The sequence below is a fragment of the Orbilia oligospora genome (assembly GCF_000225545.1).
Source record: "Orbilia oligospora ATCC 24927 unplaced genomic scaffold scaffold00006, whole genome shotgun sequence".
NCBI lineage: Eukaryota > Fungi > Ascomycota > Orbiliomycetes > Orbiliales > Orbiliaceae > Orbilia > Orbilia oligospora.
The window spans coordinates 713,788-738,073 of NW_011645563.1; the positions used below are offsets into that span (position 1 = coordinate 713,788).

The 24,286-nt window shown below is 45.8% G+C and overlaps 7 protein-coding genes across 7 annotated transcripts; 5 read left to right on the plus strand and 2 right to left on the minus strand.

Moving 5' to 3' along the window:
• Positions 1 to 1,504: 1,504 nt before the first annotated feature.
• On the plus strand, positions 1,505 to 2,476 carry AOL_s00006g233 (uncharacterized protein; the record flags this gene model as incomplete). The annotated part of the gene is made up of 2 exons (XM_011119542.1): positions 1,505 to 1,533; positions 1,630 to 2,476. 2 exons carry the CDS (start codon positions 1,505 to 1,507, stop codon positions 2,474 to 2,476), a joined length of 876 nt encoding a protein of 291 aa, XP_011117844.1.
• A 1,765-nt stretch (positions 2,477 to 4,241) lies between these two features.
• AOL_s00006g234 (uncharacterized protein) lies at positions 4,242 to 4,760 on the plus strand (the record flags this gene model as incomplete). The annotated part of the gene is made up of 1 exon (XM_011119543.1): positions 4,242 to 4,760. The coding sequence occupies one exon, from the start codon at positions 4,242 to 4,244 to the stop codon at positions 4,758 to 4,760; it is 519 nt and encodes a 172-aa protein (XP_011117845.1).
• Positions 4,761 to 5,345: 585 nt separating this feature from the next.
• On the minus strand, positions 5,346 to 8,596 carry AOL_s00006g235 (uncharacterized protein; the record flags this gene model as incomplete). The annotated part of the gene is made up of 4 exons (XM_011119544.1): positions 5,346 to 7,747; positions 7,816 to 8,019; positions 8,080 to 8,324; positions 8,433 to 8,596. The coding sequence occupies 4 exons, from the start codon at positions 8,594 to 8,596 to the stop codon at positions 5,346 to 5,348; spliced, it is 3,015 nt and encodes a 1,004-aa protein (XP_011117846.1).
• Positions 8,597 to 9,644: 1,048 nt separating this feature from the next.
• AOL_s00006g236 (uncharacterized protein) lies at positions 9,645 to 13,119 on the plus strand (the record flags this gene model as incomplete). Its single annotated transcript, XM_011119545.1, has 4 exons — positions 9,645 to 10,518; positions 10,593 to 10,844; positions 10,923 to 11,147; positions 11,210 to 13,119. 4 exons carry the CDS (start codon positions 9,645 to 9,647, stop codon positions 13,117 to 13,119), a joined length of 3,261 nt encoding a protein of 1,086 aa, XP_011117847.1.
• A 351-nt stretch (positions 13,120 to 13,470) lies between these two features.
• On the minus strand, positions 13,471 to 14,856 carry AOL_s00006g237 (uncharacterized protein; the record flags this gene model as incomplete). Its single annotated transcript, XM_011119546.1, has 1 exon — positions 13,471 to 14,856. The coding sequence occupies one exon, from the start codon at positions 14,854 to 14,856 to the stop codon at positions 13,471 to 13,473; it is 1,386 nt and encodes a 461-aa protein (XP_011117848.1).
• Positions 14,857 to 17,511: 2,655 nt separating this feature from the next.
• Positions 17,512 to 20,403, plus strand: AOL_s00006g238 (uncharacterized protein; the record flags this gene model as incomplete). Its single annotated transcript, XM_011119547.1, has 1 exon — positions 17,512 to 20,403. The coding sequence occupies one exon, from the start codon at positions 17,512 to 17,514 to the stop codon at positions 20,401 to 20,403; it is 2,892 nt and encodes a 963-aa protein (XP_011117849.1).
• A 1,243-nt stretch (positions 20,404 to 21,646) lies between these two features.
• On the plus strand, positions 21,647 to 22,310 carry AOL_s00006g239 (uncharacterized protein; the record flags this gene model as incomplete). Its single annotated transcript, XM_011119548.1, has 2 exons — positions 21,647 to 21,721; positions 21,837 to 22,310. The coding sequence occupies 2 exons, from the start codon at positions 21,647 to 21,649 to the stop codon at positions 22,308 to 22,310; spliced, it is 549 nt and encodes a 182-aa protein (XP_011117850.1).
• Between the last annotated feature and the right edge of the window lie 1,976 nt (positions 22,311 to 24,286).

The following is a 24,286-nucleotide window of genomic DNA, read 5'->3' on the forward strand; positions in this document are numbered from 1 at the left end:
CGTAAACAGAAAAAGCGAAATGACAAACTACGGGAACCCACGAGCGAAGGCAGCGCTCCGGAAAATTTCCGGGCGTGAATACTGAAGTGCTTAGTTATTGTAGCTTGGACATCTTATCGCTGGTTACCATTACCACGCCACCAATCCCAGAATTAAAATGCACCGAGCAAGCAATCACTAGTTAAACTTCCGATTCTTCAGTTTAAAAACATGTAATTAACATGTATTAGATAGCAAAGAATATCTTATCCCGGCCTCAGTTGCATGTTCGCCGTCACTTGATGGCAGCCTCTGTGCTCCCTGCTCGGGTTTCGTCCACGTATTGCTCTTATCCACCCGGACCCCCAATTTCTACTAAGCAATTTTAATGCCTTGGTAGTTAGTGTCATGATCTGATGCCTATATAGCTAACTATAGGGTTGGATTAGTTGATCACTAGAGGGACTTTACTTGTAAGTTCATCCCGATATACATTATAGCGGTCATATTAGGGTCCCCAATCACTATATGTTGGACAATCTCACAATAGGCAATAGTATATAGCCGTGCGACATTAAGGGGAGAAGTGAATATGTTGAACAGAAGTCTAGACCGTTTCGAGAAAAATCTTGATAGAAGCTTTGATATCGATACTGGCTGAAGAACCAAATAAAACTGGTCAAGCATGCAATGCAATACATAAGTACCTATTCGGGGTAGTGTCGAAACTCGAAATTGTTCTAGTTTCGAGATTGTCGAATTCAGTCTCGACACTAAACCAGCTTAGTGTCGAATTGCTGGGAAATTCACTACCACAAAAACAACACGTCTGTACTTCCGACGCAAGCATAAATGACATGTCGACAAAGCCCTAATGTTTGTGATCGAAAACTGTTTTCTAGTTCTTCTCGTTTCTTTTTATTTATTTTATTTTCGAGTTGGTAGTGGGTTAGTACTCAAGCAAGATAGCTACCTATGAATGGAAAGAAAAAAAACACCGTGACGTTATTCGATGTTCATTGGAGGGGTGGTCATACTCCAAGTTGAACCCAATCAAATCTTGCCTTGAGAAGTGCCCAGAATTGGTACTAATTTCGCGGAACTCGCTACCATCCAAGACCCTAGCAAAAGGTGCCTGAAGTTGGACAAAACAGGAAAAACGAAGTCACATGTGGGCGTGGGATGGACGTGTATTTTTTGGGTGTTTTTTTCCTTAATTATATTTCCCCTTTATGAGAGTATTTGTTTTTAAAATTCTTGCGGGAGTCGTGAGTGGAATTGAGAAAAAAACAATAGTCATTTTAAGAAATCCATTTATTTGTTTTGTTCACTTCTATGCAGTTAGAACACTCCCGGCTCAGCCTTATCGAGTTCACGTCCAGATTCCCATTACCCGTCTGCAGCTGAATCGATCTACATCTTCAAAAGCCTTAAATTGTTTTTCTTCAGAGCTCGGGGCTTCATTGATTGTTTTTTTACACGTATCTATATTTAAACTAGAACTCAATTGCTCCGAAACCTCACGATGTCGGGTTATGATTATTATCCGCAATAGTAAGTTCGGCGTATACAACCCCCTTAATTACATATACATATATACAAGACGGCAGTATCGCATTGACGTAGGCACTAATATCAACACAATGCCAGTGGTTACAATGACGACGAATCACCTCCCCCGTATTCCGACGAGGAGATGATGGACGCACCCGAGTACTACCACCGGTATTCTGACGAAGATGACAATGAGGATGAACAAGATCGATCAGTTAGACCTAAACCTAAGAGGGCACCGGCCGCCGGTAAACCCGTTCCGAAGAAATGCAGAACATGCGGGAACGCCGGCCACGATTCTAGAAATTGTGCCATAAACAAGGGATTCGCAGGGAAAGATAAAAAGCCGAAGCAGACAGCAGCTCCACCCCCGCCCCCTCCGCCTCCACAACCGGTACAAAAGAAGGCACCGAAACCTTCAAAGCCCGCGGAAGAAAAGGCATGTGGCGCATGTCGAGAAACCGGTCATGATAGGCGGGGTTGCCCTAAGCTTCTGGGTGCACAGGGGCAACAGAAACAGGAAGAAGTGGTAGCTGTTGTTAAGAAGTTTATGGAGACTATGGCTGGTGCTGTAGCGTCACCGGCTCCCGCCTCAGCTAAGGCAAAATCAAAAGCGAAGAAGGAAGCAGCTCCTGTGGAAACTAGTGCGCCGAAGAAACAGACAGCAAGAAAGACGGTGGCACCACCAGCGGCTTCTAAGTTAAAAGCTTCTGCGGGGTCATCGGCCGCCGCAGCAAAACCACGCAAGCCCCAAACAGCCAAACAGTCTAAATCCGCCAACCCACTAGGCGCCAGCGGATCCCGGGGCGGGGCTGGAATAACAAAAAAATCCGGTGTAGCAAAAAAATCTGGTGAAACGGCGGCCAAGAAGAAGAAAGCGCCAGCCGCTAATAGTGCGAATGTTGCCAACAGAGGGATCAATTTTACTATCAATTGGGGCTGAACGGGAAACTCCCCTTCTAGTATTGTAGAGTGTAGTGTCATGATTACGCAGTTTACTTATACGTTGCATTGTTTCTCCCTCGAGGCTGGATCTTCGCTCATTAGTGTGTATATATTTATATCGTAGGGTGCAATATCTTCTGAAAAAAGACGTACTCGTATAGTCGACAGCAGAGTTTCGAGTGCTTAAGCCGAACGTTCGGTCGAATTTGTCTCGTTCCCAGCTGGCCAGGCTGAATTATGGTCTTAGATGGGAGCAACCATCACCAAGAGCTAGCACCCGACACTAACCACTCGTAAAGATAGTGACGAGACAGATTGAACGGAGTTTATATTAGTCCTATAAAACTATATGATGAGATGTAAGACCTGGTTGATTGATAGTGAAACCGGATAAATATATCTGTAATTGTAGGACTTCGATCATTCTCAACTTAAGCTCGCAGGACAGCTGTAGATTTAAAACGCCCCAGGTGTATATAATTCCGTTTCATGAATTCCAATTCTCCATAACAAGTAATTCAAATCCGATGTACGTGATATTAGAATTATTTTCATAAATCTATTCTTGAACTAAAATTAATGGGATAGTAAATCTTGAGCCCCTAATTCGAGCCCATTGGAATAACTTCGAGCATGAGTCTTCTCTCACCTCTAATATTCTAGTGTCCAAGCTACATCTCCGTTGAAGACTTAACTAAACCAAATTTGCTAGCAATATACGTCTACTTCCTAATTAGGCTAGCTTGTAGCCTAGTTATAGAAGACTATTCCTCATTTGGATTTACAACACAACACAGAACCAAGAAAACGAGCCATGGCGGTGACTATGGTCGATGATGAGTCGGACGCGGTAACTCCAACGAGACCAGGTAACTCCGTATCCGGCGAACCTCCCAATTATAACCCCCCTTATCCAATTTTCTTATAGCGAATGAAATTGTTGTCGCTCTTCGTTGCCTGTTTTAGCAAAATTCTGGGACCAGGCTGGTCTGAATCTGGTCTGCAATCGGTTTCCTGAGATGACCGTTATTAGGGCACCCTGGCCAGGTGGCTTAGTGATACATGATCCTTTATTCGACATGCCGGAGACTTTTTTTATTCCATCCTTTGTTATTAGGTACACATGTATATGGAAAGTATTTAATCTTCTGTAACTTCTCTGTCATACATAAACATTTTATCCCAATTGTATGGTGTTTATATAATTATGGGCGAAAAAATACCACATATTTCAACACCGTATTGGTCAACGATGCCATGTAGGATCCACGAGGCGTTAAAATGTTCAAAATCATTAAAGGCTTCTTTGTGTGATCGTGGATATGCTTACCTGAGTCGCAAGCTTGCCAAAGTCTCAAGTACACTCGATTTCGCTTTAGTTGGCTAAATGTAATTTCTTGTATTACTATTTATCGACTGAGGACTGTACTAGGCTCGTCCTATATAGGTTTGTTTCAAGGGAGGGTTTTCCCTGACAAATTGCAGCTTTTCTCTGTCACATCATCAAAGACTGCTTAAATATTAAATAATTAATTCAAATACCTAATCGTGGTATTAAAATCATGAGCGTATATAATCACCCACTAACCATCACCCTCACATACACACCATCACTGCCACTATCATCACATCAACTGGTTAAACCCTACAATTCCTTTTCATTCAGATACCTAGAGGTCGGTCTAAAAATACGATTCATACCCAAACCAAAACTCTCAAGAGAGAGACTCCCGTTTTAGCGAATTCGAAACGCACTACCAACCATGCCTGGTTGTCCCAAATATGACATCAAAATTCAAAACCCGGATAATGAAATCATACTCACATTTCAAAAACCCGGTTCTGACACTCACTCCCAAAGAAGCCTACGCAATCTAGCTGATGACGAACTCGAAGACGAACCTTCAACTGAAGAAGAACTTTCAATTGGAGGCGATTGCGTAGTGCAGCCCCCTCCAAAAACATCCGGACACCCACGCAAAAACGAAGAACCGCTACCACCTCCACTAATACATTGCGAGAGTTGCCGTAGTATGGAACATGAAACTCTTTATTGCTCCTTGGATTACAAACCTAGACCAAATCTTGATGCGAATATACAGCGAGCGAATTCTGGGGTTGTAGGATATCGGGTACGGAGAGATATGAAGACCTGCGGATTGTGTATGCAAATGGGACATCGTATGGCAGAATGCCCAAACTTATGGTCAATAGGACTTAGGAAACGCAACCCTGTTATTCAGACTCAATGCCGGTCTCGGAAACGGACTAAAGGTGGATAGAATTAGGGTCTGCGTGTACTTTGGTTCGGGTTCGTGTATTCTAATCATCATATTGAATCGAATAGTCTTGTATAGAGGCCAATATTGAGGCTCAGAAAGCGTTGAACTGAACTAAAAGAAAAAAAAAGAAAAAAAAGAAGAAGAAAAAGATCCATTTGTAGTGGCATTTGTAGTGGAATTTTCATGATAGGTCGGTTCGCAAGCGTATATACTCGCTGATTAAGTTCAATGTGTATCCAGTTCGTTAAGGGTATTCTATAATTATACCTGCCGTGGCACTTGAAACATACAGCATTGGACTTTTTACTCAAGATATGGGTTATAAATGTGTATAAATTATTAGTACATATAAATTTGACGGAATGATAAATCTCAGCCTGTTACTTGAAGCCGAAAGGAACCCAAAAAAAAGGAAGGATAAGGAAAAGACAAGCAAAATCTAATACAAAAATTTGACTGTTCCAAACAAAGTCTTCCAACAATTCCTATTTAAACGTCTCCAGCAGAAAAATCACTCCAAACTAAAGAAGAAACGCATATCTCCCAATTTAACGATAGTCTACTGCATCCTTCTGTTGGCTTATTCTAGCTATATGAATTAATTGGGAACCAGTACGACCCGGATGACAACATTTCTTGCAGTCCATCGCTAGACATATAAAGACCATATTCGTGTACAATAGGGTCACGGGGAGATTCAGCGGCGACCGGTACTGGGGTGGGTATATCCGTAGGCGGGCCATTACTTGCTACCGCAGGACCTGGAGTAGGAAGATCTGAAGGGGTAGCCATTTCTGTATCGGGTTCTAGACGCTTTATGTGCTCATTGATGATATGGGAGATGGCGAAATGACCGAATTTTTCCGCCTTAGCCTTTGCTTCGGGTAGCCGATGTGATGCTCCAGCGTTCAGTAGGACTTGGGTTATATCTAATCTTCCAAGTACCGCTGCCGTTTCTAGAAAAGTTTTTCCACCTTCTAGAATATAGTTGGCGTCGACATTCCCCTGGTCGAGTAGCTTGATCACTTTATAAGTATGACCAATATGGATGGCTATCAAAGTCAATAGCTCCAAAGACACCCCTAGATCACTCGTATGCTCTGCAATGTCGAGAATGAGATCGAATGTTGTATTGTCTCCATTCCATGTCGCTTCGAGGGCAGATATTTTGTCTAATTTCTGTAAATATCGGGTGGCATCTCGAATCCTTTGGTGAAGATTACAGTGAATAGCCAAGGCAAGGAAGGCAGCTAATTCGGCAGGTGCCATGTTTGGGATTGAATTTGTGTAAAACTCGATAGTCTGTTTGCAAGCCTCGAGTTTGGCCTTCTGTCGTGTCAAGTGTAAACCCTTGATGTCGATTTGTATGCGATCGCCGGCTTCGACGGGCACTTTTGGAATCCCCAGTAACCCACTCACGGTATGCTGTTCTCCCGGGCGGGAACTTTCGTGGAGTTGTAAAAGGCCTACTGGTTCTGCTCTAGTGTAATCGCCCCAATTAAGAGTACTTACAGAGGCATCTCTGCTATAGAATTCGAATCTTATTGTTAAAGCATTCCAAGTCCGTAAATTGAAATATACACTAGATTCGAGACTCCCGCTAACGACTTCCATTGACTCTAGAATGCCGCTACTGACTGTATTGTCGAAATGGATTTTCAACTTGACCTCGAAGGACCTAGCCGAGTTAGATAGTACCTCTATCACAATGCTCATATTTAAGTGGCTGAGGGATTCTAGTGATTGACGATACGAGACCCATGGGATTGAATCGTGTAGTCTGTCGAGTATTGCATATAGCTGAACTCGTGATACGTGAGTATCGATAAGCCGAGCAGAGCGACCCCCGTATGGCGGGGCCCCTAGCTGCCCTGGGGATTTTTTAGTTGCCCCATAGTCGATGAGAAGTTTGACAATAATGTCCCCTGGATATTCGTCCTCATCTTCTTCGGAGTCTTCGACATCTCTAGCCAACGCTAGAGCTGTGTAGCCGGATAAATCAATCGCATTTATGTCGATACGCAAAGCATTGCATTTAAATAGGGATTCCAGACGCATAGATACCCTAGCCACATCGCCCCGAAGAAAATTTGGGAAGGTCAATAGTCTCATGAGAAAAATGTGTGACAGAGAGTCAAATGGTATCGGAGGTTTTCCATCCTTCTCACGTGTGGACCTATTGCGCAGTAGTGCCTCGAAAATATCGTCGTCCTCTAGGCTGATTGCCGAAAATAAAGCAGTAAGGATTGTTTGCTCCAAAAAGCCTTCAAGTGCTGAAACATTTTCTGCCCAGGTTAAATCGGCTTCTTCTAGCTCGTTCAGATATCTCTCTCGGACTGGACTAAGCTCATAGATTTCCTCAAATACGATATCCTCGGCACCCATATCAAGCAGCTGATTGACAAGTTCAAGATCTTGGACTTCAACTGCGGTCTTCAAAACAGATTGCGAGAGATCTGACACAGGCCGGACATTGATATCAATGCCACTACGCAATAGTAGGGAGGTTGATATTCCTTGGCGGTATTCAATTGAAAACTGAAGAGCTGTTACGCCGATGACTTGGGAATTAGCCGACCATCTGCCTTTCCGCCTTTTTAGAATCCCGAGTTCAATGAAGAATCTTAGTAGATTTATATTCCCTGTCCTGGCCGCGCTGTAAAAAGTCTGAACCGCAAAATCATCAATGATTGGGGTAGCGTTGTTAAAGAATGATTGTAGTGTCGTATAATAGCGTGGGGAAATATCGGATTCAGTAAAACCGTCAAGGGCGTCTCTGAGTGAGCTAGGGTTACTTGCACGGTTCCCGAATTGTACCACGAGGGGCTGTAAAACTTCCAAAAGTTCTTGTTCTGAAAGAGTGCCTTCTTGGTTGACTATTAGGCTCATGTTTAGATCCTGGCTACTGGTTCCCGGAATAGAGAGAAGAGCAGGGGTTTTTGACATGGACAACAGGCTGCCTGGAGAGAATGGAACAGGTGTTGGGGCTAAAAGTATGAGTTAGGTCAGCTTGCTCTAGAGTTTAAGCTATAAGAAATGATTTTTGGCTCATTACCTCCTTGTAGTTTGGTCGTTATCTTCTGAAAAACAATCTCGAGTTTCAGCGAAGGAAGTCCTTCGTAAAGATGATTTATGATAAAGTAAAATGGTGGAGAATTATTCTGCGGTGATCTTGCGAAAGCCATCGGTGAAAATTCGGATATTGGGCGGGGGGTAGGTGTTCCCACTTCAAGACCTGGGGGGTTCATCGGTGATCCCACTACAGTAAACTAAATTAACACCTGAGAACATACATACGGTTTATCGGGGGGAATCATACTATTCGGCGCCATCATGCTGTTCTGTGCTTTGACGAATTTTTGGAAGGTAGGCTCATGAACGCGCGCTTTCTTCCTTGCAAGACGTTCTTCATCCTGGACGACCCCGCAGAGCTTGATGCGGGTATCAAGTTTCCCCTCATCCTGTCGCTTCCTTTTCACATGGTCGATGAACTTGTGATCCGAAGGAGTAAGCCGCTTGCGAAGGCTCCAAACTTTGTTTACCAAGTGGATAACCTGGCTATTACTATACTCAGGACATATTGAAGTTGATTTAGTGATCCGAAAATCAAATTCGAACGTGGACGCGCAATGGTAGTTTTAGGGGCTGACAACATCCAAGGGCTATACTAACGTGACTGTAGTCCCCATTTCTCTCTCTAGAATTTCGGCTATAACTTGGGTAGTCTTGTTCTCCTCAAGATATAGACGGCAGACTAGATCTTCAAATGGGAGGTACATTTCGGGCTTCAGCCTTGCCTGTTTAGACCGCGATGCAGAACTACTTGGCGGATTCATTGCTAGAAGTTCAGAAAGCTAAGAAGAAGAAGAAGAAATATTTGTAGATTTTAAAGAATTTGTATGATATAGACTAAATAGGATTGTATACTGGATAGGTAGGTATTTCTGGTTTGGTAGTGAAAATGTATTCATTTGACGGAGGAAGAAGGGGATTCTTATAGATAGAATTATGACAACCTCAGAAGGGAGAAACCTGGATGCATCCGCGTTGTCCTGACTGACCATATTTCTTTTTCCTCAAATCCTGCAGCTCATACGTTTTCTGGCCAGTGAACATGTCGAAGAGCGGTTTTGACCAATAGCAAGTCTGTGTCACGACGGTGCCCTGAGGTTAAGGACCCCTGTCAATTGTGTTATGCAACAGGCGACAGGGATCCCCAAAACTTGCTAGTTCGCCATATAACCCGGTTCAGAAAACCACAATTTCAACACATAATTGATGGAAGGGCTCGCTCATGCCAGGGCAGTCTCGTATCTAGCCTAGGAGGTATAAATGACCCTAACTACTTTTTTGAAAAGGGGAAACAATACGTACATAAATGTTCCATTCGGCTAAGTTTTATTCTATACATCAATATTTATATCTGTAAACCTATAGGCCGCGCAATTGCATTTAATTCTACAATACCACGCAAAGAGAACAAAGGTAGATTTCAATGTATACTACCAGATGTGGTATGATAGTTTTGGACCTTTAGAGTACAGACATCTTGCTAGTTTCTATGGGTTGTCTGATTTTAAGAAGAATTATCCAGACATATGTAAGCATGGTAGATGGATAAATAATTTATTTATGCATATATATGATGCATATATTTAGTGCAGGCCAAGACCACCCTCACGAGATGCACAGCGATCTGTAAGTTGGTAACTACAAGCAATATAAGGTATATCATGTATAGGGAATTCCCTTATACATTTCAATAGCTTTAAAACCCGAGACCCGCCGGACAGAGCCTACTTAAAATGACTGTCTATTCCGAAGCCCTAACAACGAACCCAAATTTACAAAATTAACCTAGGTAGCTACCTAGGTAGTTCCACAATGCCGAAATCTTCACAATCGAGGAAGAAGAGGAAAACTGGCGGCAACAGTAGGACCCGGCGTGAACAAAATACAACCGATGAGTTACTGTTGGCGTCTGATCATGAAGCCGAGCAAATTGTCAATGAGTGTATAGATCTTCTAGCTGCGGCCGATGAAAACCCGATTGAACTCGAAACACCGCAAGACAACGAGCCTCCAATCCAAGAGGGAGTACCAAGTACTGGCGGGGAACAAGAATTGGCGCCCTCCAATGAACTAGAATCACAGCTTACCGGAGAACCTGAGGGGATAGCTGCTAATGAACCCGAAGGAGGAACCATTGGCGGACCGGAGGCAGAATTTACTATCGATGATCCTGAGCAAGGAATGTTCGTTGAGATAAACACAGAATTCAGAGCTTATATAAATGAGTTTGAACGGGGAACCATTGATCCCGATGGACGAGAATGGGAACCAAAAACTACTCTGGGCGAGCCTGAACGTCAACCCTTCAATGCATTGCAGTCGGAATTCTCGGAATACATTGAGCCTTGGAGATTAACTGTCAATGAACCGGAACCCAAGCCTGCTGACGAACTGGAACCAAGAGCTATCGATGAATCCAAGCCAGCGGCCGCTGATGGGTCTGTGGCACAATACATTTATGAATTGGATCCAATAGTGGACTTTGAGCTCCCGAGCGAACAGGACAGGGAGAATTTTCAGAAAATAAACATCACGCCTTTCGATGAGTGGGAATCAAATTTTGTAAGAAAACAGGCCGAGCGACGTAAGGAGGAACGGGCAGATGGATCTTCCGGAAGAGAACCGGACCATAATTCGGCACCCGCAGATCCTGTTGACGCTGGATCTCTAGTAGATAGTTATAATGGTAGATCCCGGATCCCCGGGTATATGTGTGATATGTATCCTGGCATGCATCCGGGCTAACAAAGTACATTTTAGTTCCAGGCCAACAATCCTCCCCTCAAATATGCGCCCCGGTTCCCCAAGCGCCCCAGCTGCCATCTTTCTTCGATCCTCCTTTATTCTCCAGCCCTCCCCACTCATCGCTATGGGAGCCTGCGAACTTCTTCCCGCCCCTGGAACCCCACCTTTCAGCCACCACGCTTGAGTCGCACCCTCCTACTGAAGCCGCTCGGGAAGGTATTAGTGACGACGACATTTTTTCTCAATTTGGGATATTCCCAGGTCCAGGTATGTTACATTTTCCTTGAAAGATATTTAACATATAGCATCGTGTTAGTTTTATTAAAACGAAGGAGGTAATTTTAGACGGTTTACTGGCAGTCATGGGGCGAACAGACAGCCCTAAACGTGCACGTGGGAGCCGTTCGTGTTCTCCGTCAACTGCGATAACATTCTCAAATTCGGAAACTGGTATGGGTGCAAGTGAAGGCGCTACTAGCAATGTAGTCGATGATCCTGGTAGCCGTCCGGTGACCGCAGATAATGTAGTTCCGAATGAATCTCGTGCCCCAAGAAATAACCAACAGTCCGGTAAGCACTCGCTACAGTCTTTGACCGATGATATTCCTAGCCTAACTATAGGCATATTTCAGATCCAGACTATTCCCCCACGAATAGGTTCATTATTAGACCATATAGGCCGTATCGATACCGACCCAGATATGTCGATGCGAGCACCCAGACAGACCCTATAATGAGTGTCCTCGATGAACTTGTACCAGAGAACCCTTGGGATCGTTTGGGTCGGCTGCCCGAAGGATCTCCTAGAAAGCTAGCTCCTCTACTATATCCCCTCGGAAGGGGTGATCCTGCTTATCATTTGCTCGTGCACGGTAATTCGATGGGATACGAACCTCGCGAGATCTTGGAACCATTATATAGTGAACGTCCGCCGTCAATATTAGAACCACCAATACCCGACCCACTCTTTCGAATGCCTTATCGGATGCAGCCTATAGTGGATCTAAAGTGGACGCAAAACAATACTCAGTCGGTATTGGGGCGGAAATATAACAACTGGGCAGGTCCGGGGCACCGATTAGGAGGCGGGGATGAGCCTCAGCCTCGGCCTCAGCCTCAGCAAAGTCAAGAGCGAATTGTCGAGTCTCCTCGACCTACCTTGGTACCATTAGCAGAACTCCTAGGACAGCACCAAGCCCCAGTACACCCATTAGAGCGTGATCAAAATCCAGGACACCGGCTAGGACGTAATCATAATCCGGAGCAATTGGAGCAAAACAAAAATCAAGGACAACAGTTAGAGTATAATCAAAATCAGGGACAACAGCTAGGGCATAATCAAAATCAAGAACAACAGCTAAGGCGGAACCAATACTCAGAACAACAGCTATCGCATAATCAAAATCAAGGACATCAGCTGCCGCATAATCAAAATCAAGGACAGCAGTTAAGGCAGAACCAGTACCCAGAACATGTACAGCAGCTAGGGCCGCACCAATACCCAGGGCAGCAGCCGGGAGGTAGCCAATACCCAGAACAGCGGCCGGGATATAACCAATACTCAGAACAGCAGCCAGCATATAACCAGTATCCAGAACAGCAGCCAGGCTATAACCAATACCCAGGACAGCAGCCAGCCGGACACAGTCAATACCGAGAACAGCGGCTGGGATATAACCAATACCCAGAACAGCAGCCGGGATACAGCCAATACCCAGGGCAGCAGCCAGAATATATTCAATATTCAGGACAGCGGCTGGGTCATAACCAATACCCAGAACAGCAGCAAGGGCACGGCCAATACCCAGGAGAGCAGCCGGGATATAATCAATATCTAGGACAGCAGCTAAGAGATAACCAATACCCGAGGCAGCAGTTAGAATATAATCAATATCTAGAACAGCAGCTGGGTTATAGCCAATACCCGGGACAGCAGCCAGGGCACAGCCAATACCCAGGGCAGCGGCCGGATCATACTCAATACCCAGAACAGCAGCCAGGATCATGGAATTACACACCTCGAGAACACCAAATGGAGAATATAAGGCAAGTAGATACCAAAACAGACCAGGCGGAGAACGAAATTATTGAACTGTCTGGGCCATCTGGAATTCCGAGATCGCGTGGGCAAGTTGATTCGGATGGCAGACCAATAGTAAATCCGGTGGGACATGCTTGTAAGTCTATATCCGATGAACTTGTTCGTCAACATAAAGAAATTCATGAGGATTGTAGTATTGATCGAGAGTACCTGCATCTAGTACAACGCCAAGTAAGGCTTCAGCAGGAAGTGGAAGAAAATGTAGCGCGTCTCGAGCGTGAAAGGTCTGGTGGTTCCGGGGAAGGAGAGCCATCAGAACGGGGTTCGCCTTCAGCACAAAATTCACGAGACTCGGCACAAGATTCGATACAGCAGACTGAAGATTCGCTACAACGGACTCAGGATTCGACGCAAGGTACAAGCACTAGTGTGGGTCGGTGGTCCGGAGTTATAAGAAAGAGGAAGCGTAATTCACCAGGTTGGGAAGAAGACGATGAATGATCTCATTTTGATGGACGGAATGGGAGCATCTGAACCTGTTCGGTGCTCGTAGAGTATAGTTGGTTCAAAGATTAATATTGCGTGTACCTAAGTAAAAGCCTAGAGGTATAGATTAAAAAGCCTGTTGGAAATAGTAGCGATAGCATCCTTCGGAGCCCTGAACCTAAAGCCATTGAAGATACAAAGACTTTTATATATTATACGCTGAACTATGTGATGGTTCTCTGCAAATATGTACAACCTGTATCCGGCCCGCTAACCCGTATCCTACATCGACCCTCTATTTATCAAGATTCAAGCTAGGATTATGTAATATGATCCACCTGGGTCTTTAAGTCCTTTCCAAGGGGTTTAAACCACTTTCCCCTCGGTACTCCCTACCGGCCTGCTGACAACTTCCACCAACCCATCTACTACACTGCTCCTTGCACCTTCACTCGCCACCTTCTTCCCGGCGAAGTAACACAGCCAGAGTGCTCTCGCAACTCTCGGGTCATCCATGACTCCCAACATTTTTAGCCCATGCATGCTTTCCTTCTTCTTTGCACCCTCACTAAGCAGCTTCAATTCCTTGTCCTTAACTGCTTCGTCGGGTCCATAGGCGAATAAAGCCCCGTTTTCATCACGTAAGAGGATCAAGGCTCGGCCCTTGGGTACTGCCTTCCTACCCCCAAAGATTGCTTTAAACCTTCCGATTGAGTCTACGAATGCATCGTCATCGTAAATTTCTGGGTTAATAGTGGTTTTCCCTTGAATACCACGAACCCAACCATCGCGGAGATGTGGGTAATCTGTGCTTCTTGTCGGTACGACTCTAATCGCCGTTCTTACACCATTGCCCTCTCGGGTGTCTAGGAAGGCGGAGAAGAACTCGACGCTACCTTTGTCGGAGAGGAGTTTGGCTTTTAAAGCTTCTCGTTCCGGTAATGTGGCTGTTGTGGCTGTTGATGGGACGTCGAGGGTGTGTAGGAGATGTTTTTGAAGATTTGGAAGGGAAGAAGTGGCGACATAGAAGGCCATGACGTAGACTTGGATGCCGAGGAAGGAGACGGAACGGACACCGTTACCAAGGAGGGTATACTCCTCTAGCACTTGGTCGTCGCCTATTGGTGCCGCTGGCAGGTAAATCTGCTTCGGAAGCGGGCTTACATTCTTAGAACCGCTGGGTACTGTCTCCACTGTATCTCCTACATTTGTAGCTTCCTTTATAACCACATTCCCACCTTTCACCGCGTCTTCGAATTTCTTCTTATCCTCATCTGAGACCGCAGAATCGTTATCGAGTTTATAACCACCCGGGAACTTTGGATTCCTAGGTAACCATATCTGCGTGACAACAATGATGCCTATGAAGAGAAATAATGCAGTTGCGACCTGTTTATCCACCCGTCTTTGCTTTTGATACAGTGATTCACCGGTTAATTTGAATTTGTATTTGCCTTTAGGATCGAAGGTCGGCCGAGGATTCGCAAGGTGAGCTTGCTCACGGAGCCAGATCTTGTGAGGATCCGGTTTTATAGGTGGGTATTTAGACGGTGTCGATTTTGACTTTTGGTTCTGAGTATTCTTTGTGGAGGTTTGGGATTGGTGGGAGGCATGGCGGGGGTATTGAAGACGGGCGAGGGTGATTGGAGGTCGATGCGTGGGACAGTGAGGCCGGAAGCTGTGGAGGAGGAGACGTCGTTCGCAGGAGAGGATCTGGCGCTGCAGTTGACGGCAACGGAGAGCGGACGACATTGTGGTGGTGGTTGTAGTATTGGTACTGGAATGAATGGGTTGAAGTTGGGTTTAAGATAAAATCCGGGATTTGGGCCCATCTATAAGCGAAATTCTGGCCAGCATTTGGGGCGCATTACCTCATACACTAAGCAGTTATTGGCTCGTAAGACGATGGCCTGACGGAAAGCCATCCAGAACTTCAAACTCCGCGGAATTTACACAATTCGATATCGCATGTGCATTAATTACAGCCTATTTTTTTTTTTACGACGGCACAGTTTCTTTTTTTATATAAAAAATCAACAATTTTATATAATTTGCAACTAGATTCTCCTATCCAGCTACATTGGTTACCATACATAACTCGGAACATTCAAGCACCAGCAGTCCCAGGCGCCTTCCAACTTTGTAGGAGGTACACCCCCCCCACTCTTAGAGCGGGGAGGGACAATTTGAGTGCCTGTCAAATCCAAGCAGACCAGACCATTCTTTCCTTATCGGTCTTTTGTCCAACAACGTTCGTGGAGCAGTGGTTTTTCCAAAACCGCTGCCGCATTATGCCCACTCGTGCCTGCCTAATAGACTAAAAGTATCCAATGGCAAAAAACAAATATATCCCTGAACGAAAACCGGGTACAATGGGAAAGACCACATGAAGTTATGTCGTCCAGGATGAAATGGGAACCACGGGTTGAAGATGCGCGAACGTCGCCCCCAAGGTTATTAAATGTCCTTCGCTCCCGTCTGCGTGTCAGAAGCGGAAGGTACAAATGATAACGAGTTGGAAGCGAACCGGCAACCGTGGGAAGGTAATGAAATAAATAATCCGGCAATGTCTGACTTGCTAGATGTTTGAGAAGGTTATAAATTTTTGAAGACGTAATCCACCATCGTTTTGAAATTGACCCCGAGGACAGGACTCTAGCCACCATTATCATGGCGCCCGAACACAATTCGTGGCGTAGCTGGAACTAGGCCCTCTATTAATCGTCCTGTGTCTTTGGCTGACCGCATTTTCGGTGGTCAAACGAAGGCTGCAACAATTGTCACACCTTTCTCTCACCTAACCTATATCAGACATACCTGACTACTCTGTGCAAAGGACACCTCAAAAACGTAGATGTATAGTTCTTGCGGTTGTCCCCCCTCTCGACTTTCAACAGGCAATCCACATCTCGACGGTTCCCAAATTCCTATGGCTGAAGAATTGACTATGTGACCAAAAAAAACTTGAAAACAGGCCGAGGTGAGGTTGTTGACCCGTGTTGAAAAAGTGCGGATATGTTCGTAGCGTCCCACTCTCGAACGTCCACCTCAAATCTAAGATCTGAGCGGAGAGACTACACCACTATATGGTGTAGTGCGAGCTTGCCCAATACTGATTATACCAGGCAGAACTTAAACCCTACCGTGAAGTAGAGAAACTCACGAGGCAATACTGCTATCTGAATAGTTTCTCTTCTACGTACGATTAAGTAAGGCTTTGAAGGAGTAATAAGATATGGAAACGAGTTAATGGCTACTGCCACTTCGTCTCTCAATCTTCTATATGTTCTGGGTCTGGCGTACACCAAAACCACAGATCAGTATTATAACCACTTCCCTAGCCCCAAGAAACCTCTCTTCGATACGACGGGAATCCCAGTTATAAAACCAAGAAACATCGGTGTTCCGTAATGAGGAGCCAGAGGAATGGATGTTAATGGACTCATGATCGAGACCAGTCGGCCAAGATCGCAAGCCGGATGGCGGAGACCTACACATTTAGAGAATATATCTCTGAATGTGCAAAATCTTAGACTGTTAGACAACCCGCAAGTGATTGGTGCAATAATTGTGTCACCGAGTCCGCTCGCGAGAAAATATTTATCCCGTGCGAACGAAGGCGCCGGTCGAAGCGGCGGCGACGCGGTACCTGATGTCGCCGGCGTCGGTTGGCAATGCCTTCTATGATCTTTCCAAGATCTAGCGATAATACTTAGCGGGTTGAAGTCGTTGTTGTTGTTGTCAAGTTACTCCCGAGAAAGACACTCCCAAAGCGAGGGTGCATCTACGAACGGATGGGGTTAGTTAAAGATAAGGCGAGATAAGGATCCAGGGGGCTCGCTATCTTACCCATTTCTCAGGATGTTGACAATAACATGAGGAGTGATGCTTCCATGAGCCGTCATGACTATCTCTCGAGGATAGAAGCAGCCTCTTCCCGTTGCATGCTGGTTGGGAAGAGGGGTCGACCGTTGTGATCATAGTAGAAACTCCAAACGGCGACGGAGGGGAAAAGAGGAAAAGAGGAAATCAGGCGAGGTGGGGGATCCCGTTATTTATAAGGAGAGCCAGGACTGCCAAGCCAAGCCGGCGATCACTGAGGCGGATTTTCTTCCGATGAGGCTGGTGATCTCTGTCCTCTCGTAACGTGGCGGTGTTAGCTGATTGCAGCGGGAATAGCAACAAACGAGCCAATCCCAGGCTCAGTTGCGCCAATCTTGTAAACAAAAACAACACCAAAAATTTACCTTCAACAAATAACCCGCAACCAGCCTCTTTATCCCATCACCTTTCCCCGTCGCCAGTCGCTAATCACCCACTGTCCATCCCTATCCTCATCTCCATCCCCATCTCCGTCGCCATATCCGCCATCATCACCCCAATGCTACTAAGCCAACCGCCGCCACCATGACGAAGGTTAACATCCCAACTTCGTTGACATCCGCTCCGCCTCCCGCTGCCGTCTCCATGGAAGACTATCACGACTGGACAGCACGAAAAGCCGCCTCGTACGGCCGAGTCCTTGAAAATGCACTAGCAAAAATCAAAAAGGAAGCTGAAGTCGCATCTTACTCCAACCTACCCCTCGCCGTCATCACCTTCAAGGACCTCTTTCAACACTCCACGCCATCCTCGGAATGGGAATGGGATCCCAAGGTCGAGGTGCAGACGAGGACTCTCGTCACACAAAAGTTTATGGAGAAAAAGAAGAAGCAGGGCTATGGTTCGGCTTTTCGCAGGAAAGGTATTGACTTGCAGCCACAACGACCGTCACCTTCTGAAGCCGAGGGTGCACAGTCCTCCGTCTTTAACAACTATAAACAGAACCCGACACTCCGAAAACACACCCTTCTCTATATCTCCGCCCCTTCTGTTAGGCCACATTACACGGTTGTCCTCCAGCACAGCGAGTCTATCCTCAAGCCAAAATCTGCTTCTCCTGGAATTCCGTCATTAATGAAGCTTTCCGCTCGTACTTTTGGCCAAGCTATTGTTATGGGTCGAGACCCTGCCGACTTCGAAGGAGACTCTAAGTGGTATTCCTATTGTGATGAGAATAGCCTATTGTGGCGCTTTCTCGGAGAAACAGTACGAGGCCATATAACACAGCTCCTGGTGGAAGCTTTGAAGCAGGATTGGTTCCCAGAGGATCTCGCTTGCACGATAATATCACAATGTGTACATGCTGGGGATGGATATCTGGCGGAAAAATTCTTTCATGCAGCGTACGAAAAGACACACGAAGACAGTACCCGCTCCGTCGCTCGTCGCCGTGGTGAACTCGCTCCAGACCCGTGGACTCAGATTCTATATATTCCCGATGTACTCTACCGACAGTTACGCGTTGCCACCGATATTAGACGCGAGATTATGGTTGAAAATTGGTTCCGCGATGTACTGATAGCTGGGGCTTCGGAAATTGGATCATACATGGAGATATCAGGATATACACTTCATTGTTTAGAACTCTTTCTTGGTATAGAAACTTGGGAATCTGGCCTTCAACGCAGACGTTTGAATCGCAGCGGGAAGCAGATGAGAAAAAAGAGGTATGAAAGCTTCAAGGAAGGGTGGCTATTCCAGGCAAAGGATCTCATTGTTTATAAGGCAGCAAGGACGGCTGAAGACCTGGTAGCGCGACTTTTCGAGGTTGGTTGGAAAGGTGGTGAGGACAGCGAGCACAGGCTGGCAGCGAGGAACGTTATGGGGAGCTTGGTACAAAGAATGATCAACTGGTCGGAAGCTTATAATCACCCAATCGAAGAACTTGCAGGCGTGACCAGTCGATCAGCAAGAACCGTAGCACTATGCGCGGTTTTAACTAGCGCGGATGAGCTAGGTGTACTGGTAGATGATGTTGTTAGGGAGCTAGTCGAGCTCTTATTGGTAATTGCTGTCGAAAATCCCGAAGCGCCGAAAACGACCCGCTGGGAGAAAGGTTCAGATACGGAGAATTTCGATATCAAGGATTTGGCAGACGATGTCTGCGGCGTGATGAAGCAGGCCTGGGACTCTTTCGATAGGCAGAAGGAGTTTATGGAATTCCTTCTAAGTCTCGCTGTTGAGGATCCGGAGCCCGACGTTACAAAAACACCAATACCAGGCGACAAATCCAAGTTGCTACAAAAGCGACAATCATACCTACTCGCGACATTCGCCTACCATCTTGCAACTTCGATCGCCGAGTCAAGCAAATCGGAACCTGCACAGCTATTCGCGACTAAGGTCGAGCAAACCCTAGTCGGAATGAAGATATGGAGGGGCGGTTTGTTGAAGGCATCGGAGCTGAAGACGCCAAAGTTCTCGAACTTAGTCAGAGACCTCGCCCTAACCGATGCCAGGAACAACGGTTGGCGGTGGGAGCCAATGCTCAATGATTGGGTGGAAGATACATCGGACTCAGATGGTCACAAGGCTGGCGAGGGAGCTAAGGTTGTTCGAAGGGTCTCGAGGAAATTATTCGAACTCCCAAAATCGCGATCAAAATCAATAGCGAAAAATACCAAACTGCAACCAAAAGAGCGACCCAAGGCGTGCTTCTTAGATGACTCTAATAACGAGAGATTGGCAACTTTAAATAGTAACGGGAATCCATTCTCTTCGGAATCCGATTCTGATAATAGCGACTACCAAGGAGACTCCAGCGTCTATCCTAATAGTGCGGATACGACAATGACGGAGCCCGATACGGAATCGCCCGAATCTCTAGAAAAGCCGACCCTATCAAGCTTTTTGCTAGAGGTATGCATTCCATCAAGGGGATCGGAGACAACTGAAGCTCTCTCAGCCTCAAAAAGAGATAGTACTATGAAAAGACCTGAGGGGTATGATTTACGGGGAGACAGTGCCGTCGAAGTTATAATTGTCGCACCGCCCAGAAGGAGAGGGAGACCTAGGAAGAATCCCAGCCCAACCATTCGTGTGCAGCCCGTCCGAGAACCATCCCCTGATTCGGCATACGAACCAGACGACGACGACGAATATGAGGAACTACGGCATCAAAGCCAAAATAAGGGAAAGGAATTGGGACAGTTTGCAATGGGAGATAGATCTCACCAGACGCGTACAGCGTCGAAGAGGAAGCAAGATATGGACATCTACCAAGATGAGCTGGATTTGACTTCTCGCACCCCGCTGAAAGCAAAGAAGCAAAAGCGATGGTCCATGGACGCTATTGTTCTAAAGGACATAGAGAAATCAAAGCTGAATGAAAAGTTGGCCAAAGGCAGAAGGAAATCCGGAGGAATGGATAATATCATGCCAGCTGGGAGGGGTAGGCCAAGGACAAGAGTCTTGTGAAATCACGAAACTATTTTTTTATAGAATTTCTCTGGCGTTTTGATGATCGGGAGGAGCCCTTTTTCTTATTGTTCATAGAGCTCTCTCTCACATAACTGTATAGTATACTAGCGGGGTTGGGCGTTTTTTGGTGTTTCGGAGAAGCCTGACAGAGTAATTGTCATGTGTATAATAATATAATATCGAAGGAAGACAAAGACAAGGAGTATGAAGCTGAAGAGTTCAGCGCTGCATGAAAACCTCAGAATTTCGAAATACTTCCGCTTTGCATCGTATCGTGCTAGTACTCACATATGTCGCTCCCTGGTCGCACGAGGTGCATTATCAAAAACGGCAAGGTATAATAAATACCTACCTTGTCTTAGCCGGTAAAAATCTTTTTCCTCGGTCGGCTGCACCCCGCATGTCTTCCATAAGATTAGCCATTGGCTGCAAGTATGAGGCAAGGGCCAACCGGCCGCGATGATCTAATAGCATCGAGTAATTACACAGCCAAGCTCGGGCACCAAGCAATCTTAAGAACTCTTAGCTTCCCTAGCTCTCCTAGCTTTCCCAGGAACTCTCCCTGTTCCAGCTCGTTAAAAAATTTAATTTTTGCCTTTTAATCGCCGAATGAAAAAAAAAAAGAGGAAGCGGTAATTCTAGAAAGCCTCCCAAGGCCGCAGCTGACTGTAAAATTTTCGAAATAACTGAATTTTCATGATTTATGATGTCACGAGGCGGCGGACTAAGAGTCTGAGGGTTGTGATGGTCGCTGAAGGTTGAATGAGACCGATAAGTACTGAAGGTATCAGGTACTTGCTTACCTATAAAGAGTGGATGGGCCGTCGGTATTTCTTTCAAGACAGTCATCATCCACGATATCCAGCTATACAGCAGATACACAGCTTCAGTCGACATCAATACAATACCTCCTGACGTCTAAATTAAACCAGCCAGTTCCTTGCTTGCATTCTGTGCAGTTGTGGTCCCTTGCATTACAATCTCTGCGCTAACGAGGATCTCGTTATCTATCTATCTGCCGTGCTCGCTTGACCAAAAGGCCCTGTGCGGTGTTCGCTATCTTTCGGCGTCTCATTCATCCCATCTCATTTAAATCTGCACCTGCACCTCCACAGAAATCGCGGATCTCATTTATACCTCGCAATCCGTCGCATTAAATTCGCATCCTCCAGCCTTCAATCTTCAATTTACCCTTCCTCCTTTGAATTTTCCATCCATCAATTCAAGAAATAAAATCGCAATGTCTGCACCAACTTATGTTCGATCCGGCCGTGGTGGTGCTGGAAACTTTGCCCCAAAGGTAGCAAAGCCATTGGTATGCCTTATTCTAGATTCGAACCCTTTCCAGATCACTGCTTCCATGAAATTGGCTGGGAAACTCCAAATCATACATCCATTAGCTAACATCTGTCTTTGTTATTCCCTTTTAGGAGGTCGAAATGCAATCCAAGCCTGTTGACCTCGAAGCCCAGCAACCATCCGACCCCGCAGATGCCACTTCGGTCATCGATGGACCAGCCACCGCTGCCCCACAGTACAAGACCTACGCCAGAGGCGGTGCAGGTAATTGGTATGAACCTGCAGCACTAAAGGAAACCGGCACTTTCAACAGTAATCCGGCTGCTACCGAGGACACCTCTGCTGAGAAGCGCAGCTCGCGAGTTTGGCAAGGCCGTGGCGGCGCCGGTAACTGGGAAGCGGACCAGCAGATGAAAGAAGAAATCAAGCGGAAGAGTCTGCTCGCCCAGACGGATGAGGAGGCCCTGGCAGCCACCCTTCATGAGATCAAGAAGGAAGCCAAGATCGAGGCCGAGAAGGAGATTAAACCACCTAGGACTGCACATGTCCACGTTCCACACTTGGACAAACACCAAAATATTGGTGATGAAGTCCACGATATCTAAAAAAAAAAAAAAACTAAAAGAAATCAAAAGTTGAGAATGGGTGAAAGGGGTGGAAGGCGGAAGCATATGCTGTTTTAAAGGTGTCAAGGTTATTGGCAATTTCATGGCAATCGGTTTTTAGTTATTCAAATTCTCGGATGCTCGGAGCTCTCATTTATATCTGATTCGTTTTTCTCTTTTTCTTTTCATTCGTTTCAAACAGATCCTGCGGCATCTTCCGGTTGCTTTGAACCCAGGGACAGCGTATCCGAGTCTCGATAAGACTAAAACCCTTTCTTCATCTCTTAGTTTCGCTGGGCACTATAGCTCTTAGGAAGTTAGGCTGGCCAAGGGATCGGTATGCCAACGTCTTTTTCAATCCTAGCTAGGGTGAAGACATATATCCAAAGCACAGGACCTCCTGTATGACGCGGTCATTCTAGCCATATTTCCTTCTGCAGTATTGGGCATTCCTTTTTTGAATCATTTAGCCTTTCCTTTTCATTTCTTTTGCTTTGGTTCTTTCCAGGTCTATGGCGTTTATTTCACGGTTGGATAGGGTAGTAAACGGCCAACTGGGCTTCGGAAAACTGACAGGTCGGGATATATGAAACCATCGGAACTTTATCATTTTTGGGGATTAATATTCTGTCAGATTCGACCAGCTGCCCTTTGTATGACAATTTTACACTCACTAGTTAATCTCTTGCATGCGCTAAATTTATAAAATCTAATCTAGACCTTGATCCCTTGATCAAATGTATATGCATGTTTTTTCTTTGTTTTCCAGAAAGAAGAAACAATGTGCGGATAGATCCCTCCGAAAAAAGGTTGGGGTTGAATACATCTCGATCGGATTGAGCCTCGCCACAAAGCCATGAGGTTGACGATAACTCTGGATTCCATAACGAATGCTTGGACACCTTTTGCATAACGGGACCGAATCGCCCGAAAATGAAGTATGCTATGCGGGAGAGGGGGATCCTTAAACGTCGAGGTGTGCCCAAGCTATTTCAAGCCAGCTTATCGGGTGGGATGGAAGTTTCGGTTACTCTCGTGGAAGCTGTTCCCTGCTCGCTCCAGCCAACCAGAAGTTTAGATCGTTAACTTCCAGACCGAAACGGGAATAGCCACCGCCATGAGATACTCTTTTTTCAACACGAAATAACCGTTCTCGTCTCCGGTATTTAGATTGATATTATTCGCTTTCCACTTATAATGTTTGATGGTGCGTTTTTACTTGCGCTTGGACTTGGAAAGGTCAGTCTGTAAATAATTCGAGAAACATTGTCTTCGCTCGTCTTCGAGTCAGCATGTCAAATCGGTATCCCGGCATAACTTAGCTTGTACGCCCACCAGGCCAGGCCAGGCCAAGTTGGACGCTTTTCCGATGCTAACTTATGCTTATATTACATTGCTTTTTGAAGTTTGGCCTGTTGCACAAACACTAGGTGGGAGAGGGACCAGTATAGTATCTAGAGGACCCCAGCTGCCCTTCATGCTTAATAGAGCCTAATATTACCTCGAAGCTGACGAGGTATCGTGGAAACGGATCCGATTTAGTATAGACTGGACATTGACGGAATCTGGGAACGATGGGCCAGAACAAAGGTGTTTGCATGCGGTGGTGGGGATATATAACCACCTAAAGCCCTTCGGACTGAGCAAGAATCTGCTCCTTCTCACGATAGTATCAGGCTATCCGGGTTCTTCACCTCTTTTGTTCACCCCCTAACCCCCCCCTTTTACGCTCCTTACTTTTTGACTTACTGTCATCCTTTCTTTGAAGTTTGTTTCTTTTTAACACGATATACCACCCAAGACTCTACTACACTCGTTTTTGTAGTCTTTTGCGGGTATACTCGGGAAACTTCCACTCATTACGTACGACCATTGTATTTTGACGTCGTTCCTTTTTGTGTGCCTAGAAAGTACTATTCAAGCCAACGGGTAACGGCACGGAATATCGATCGTGAGATTCTTAAGATACGCTTCTA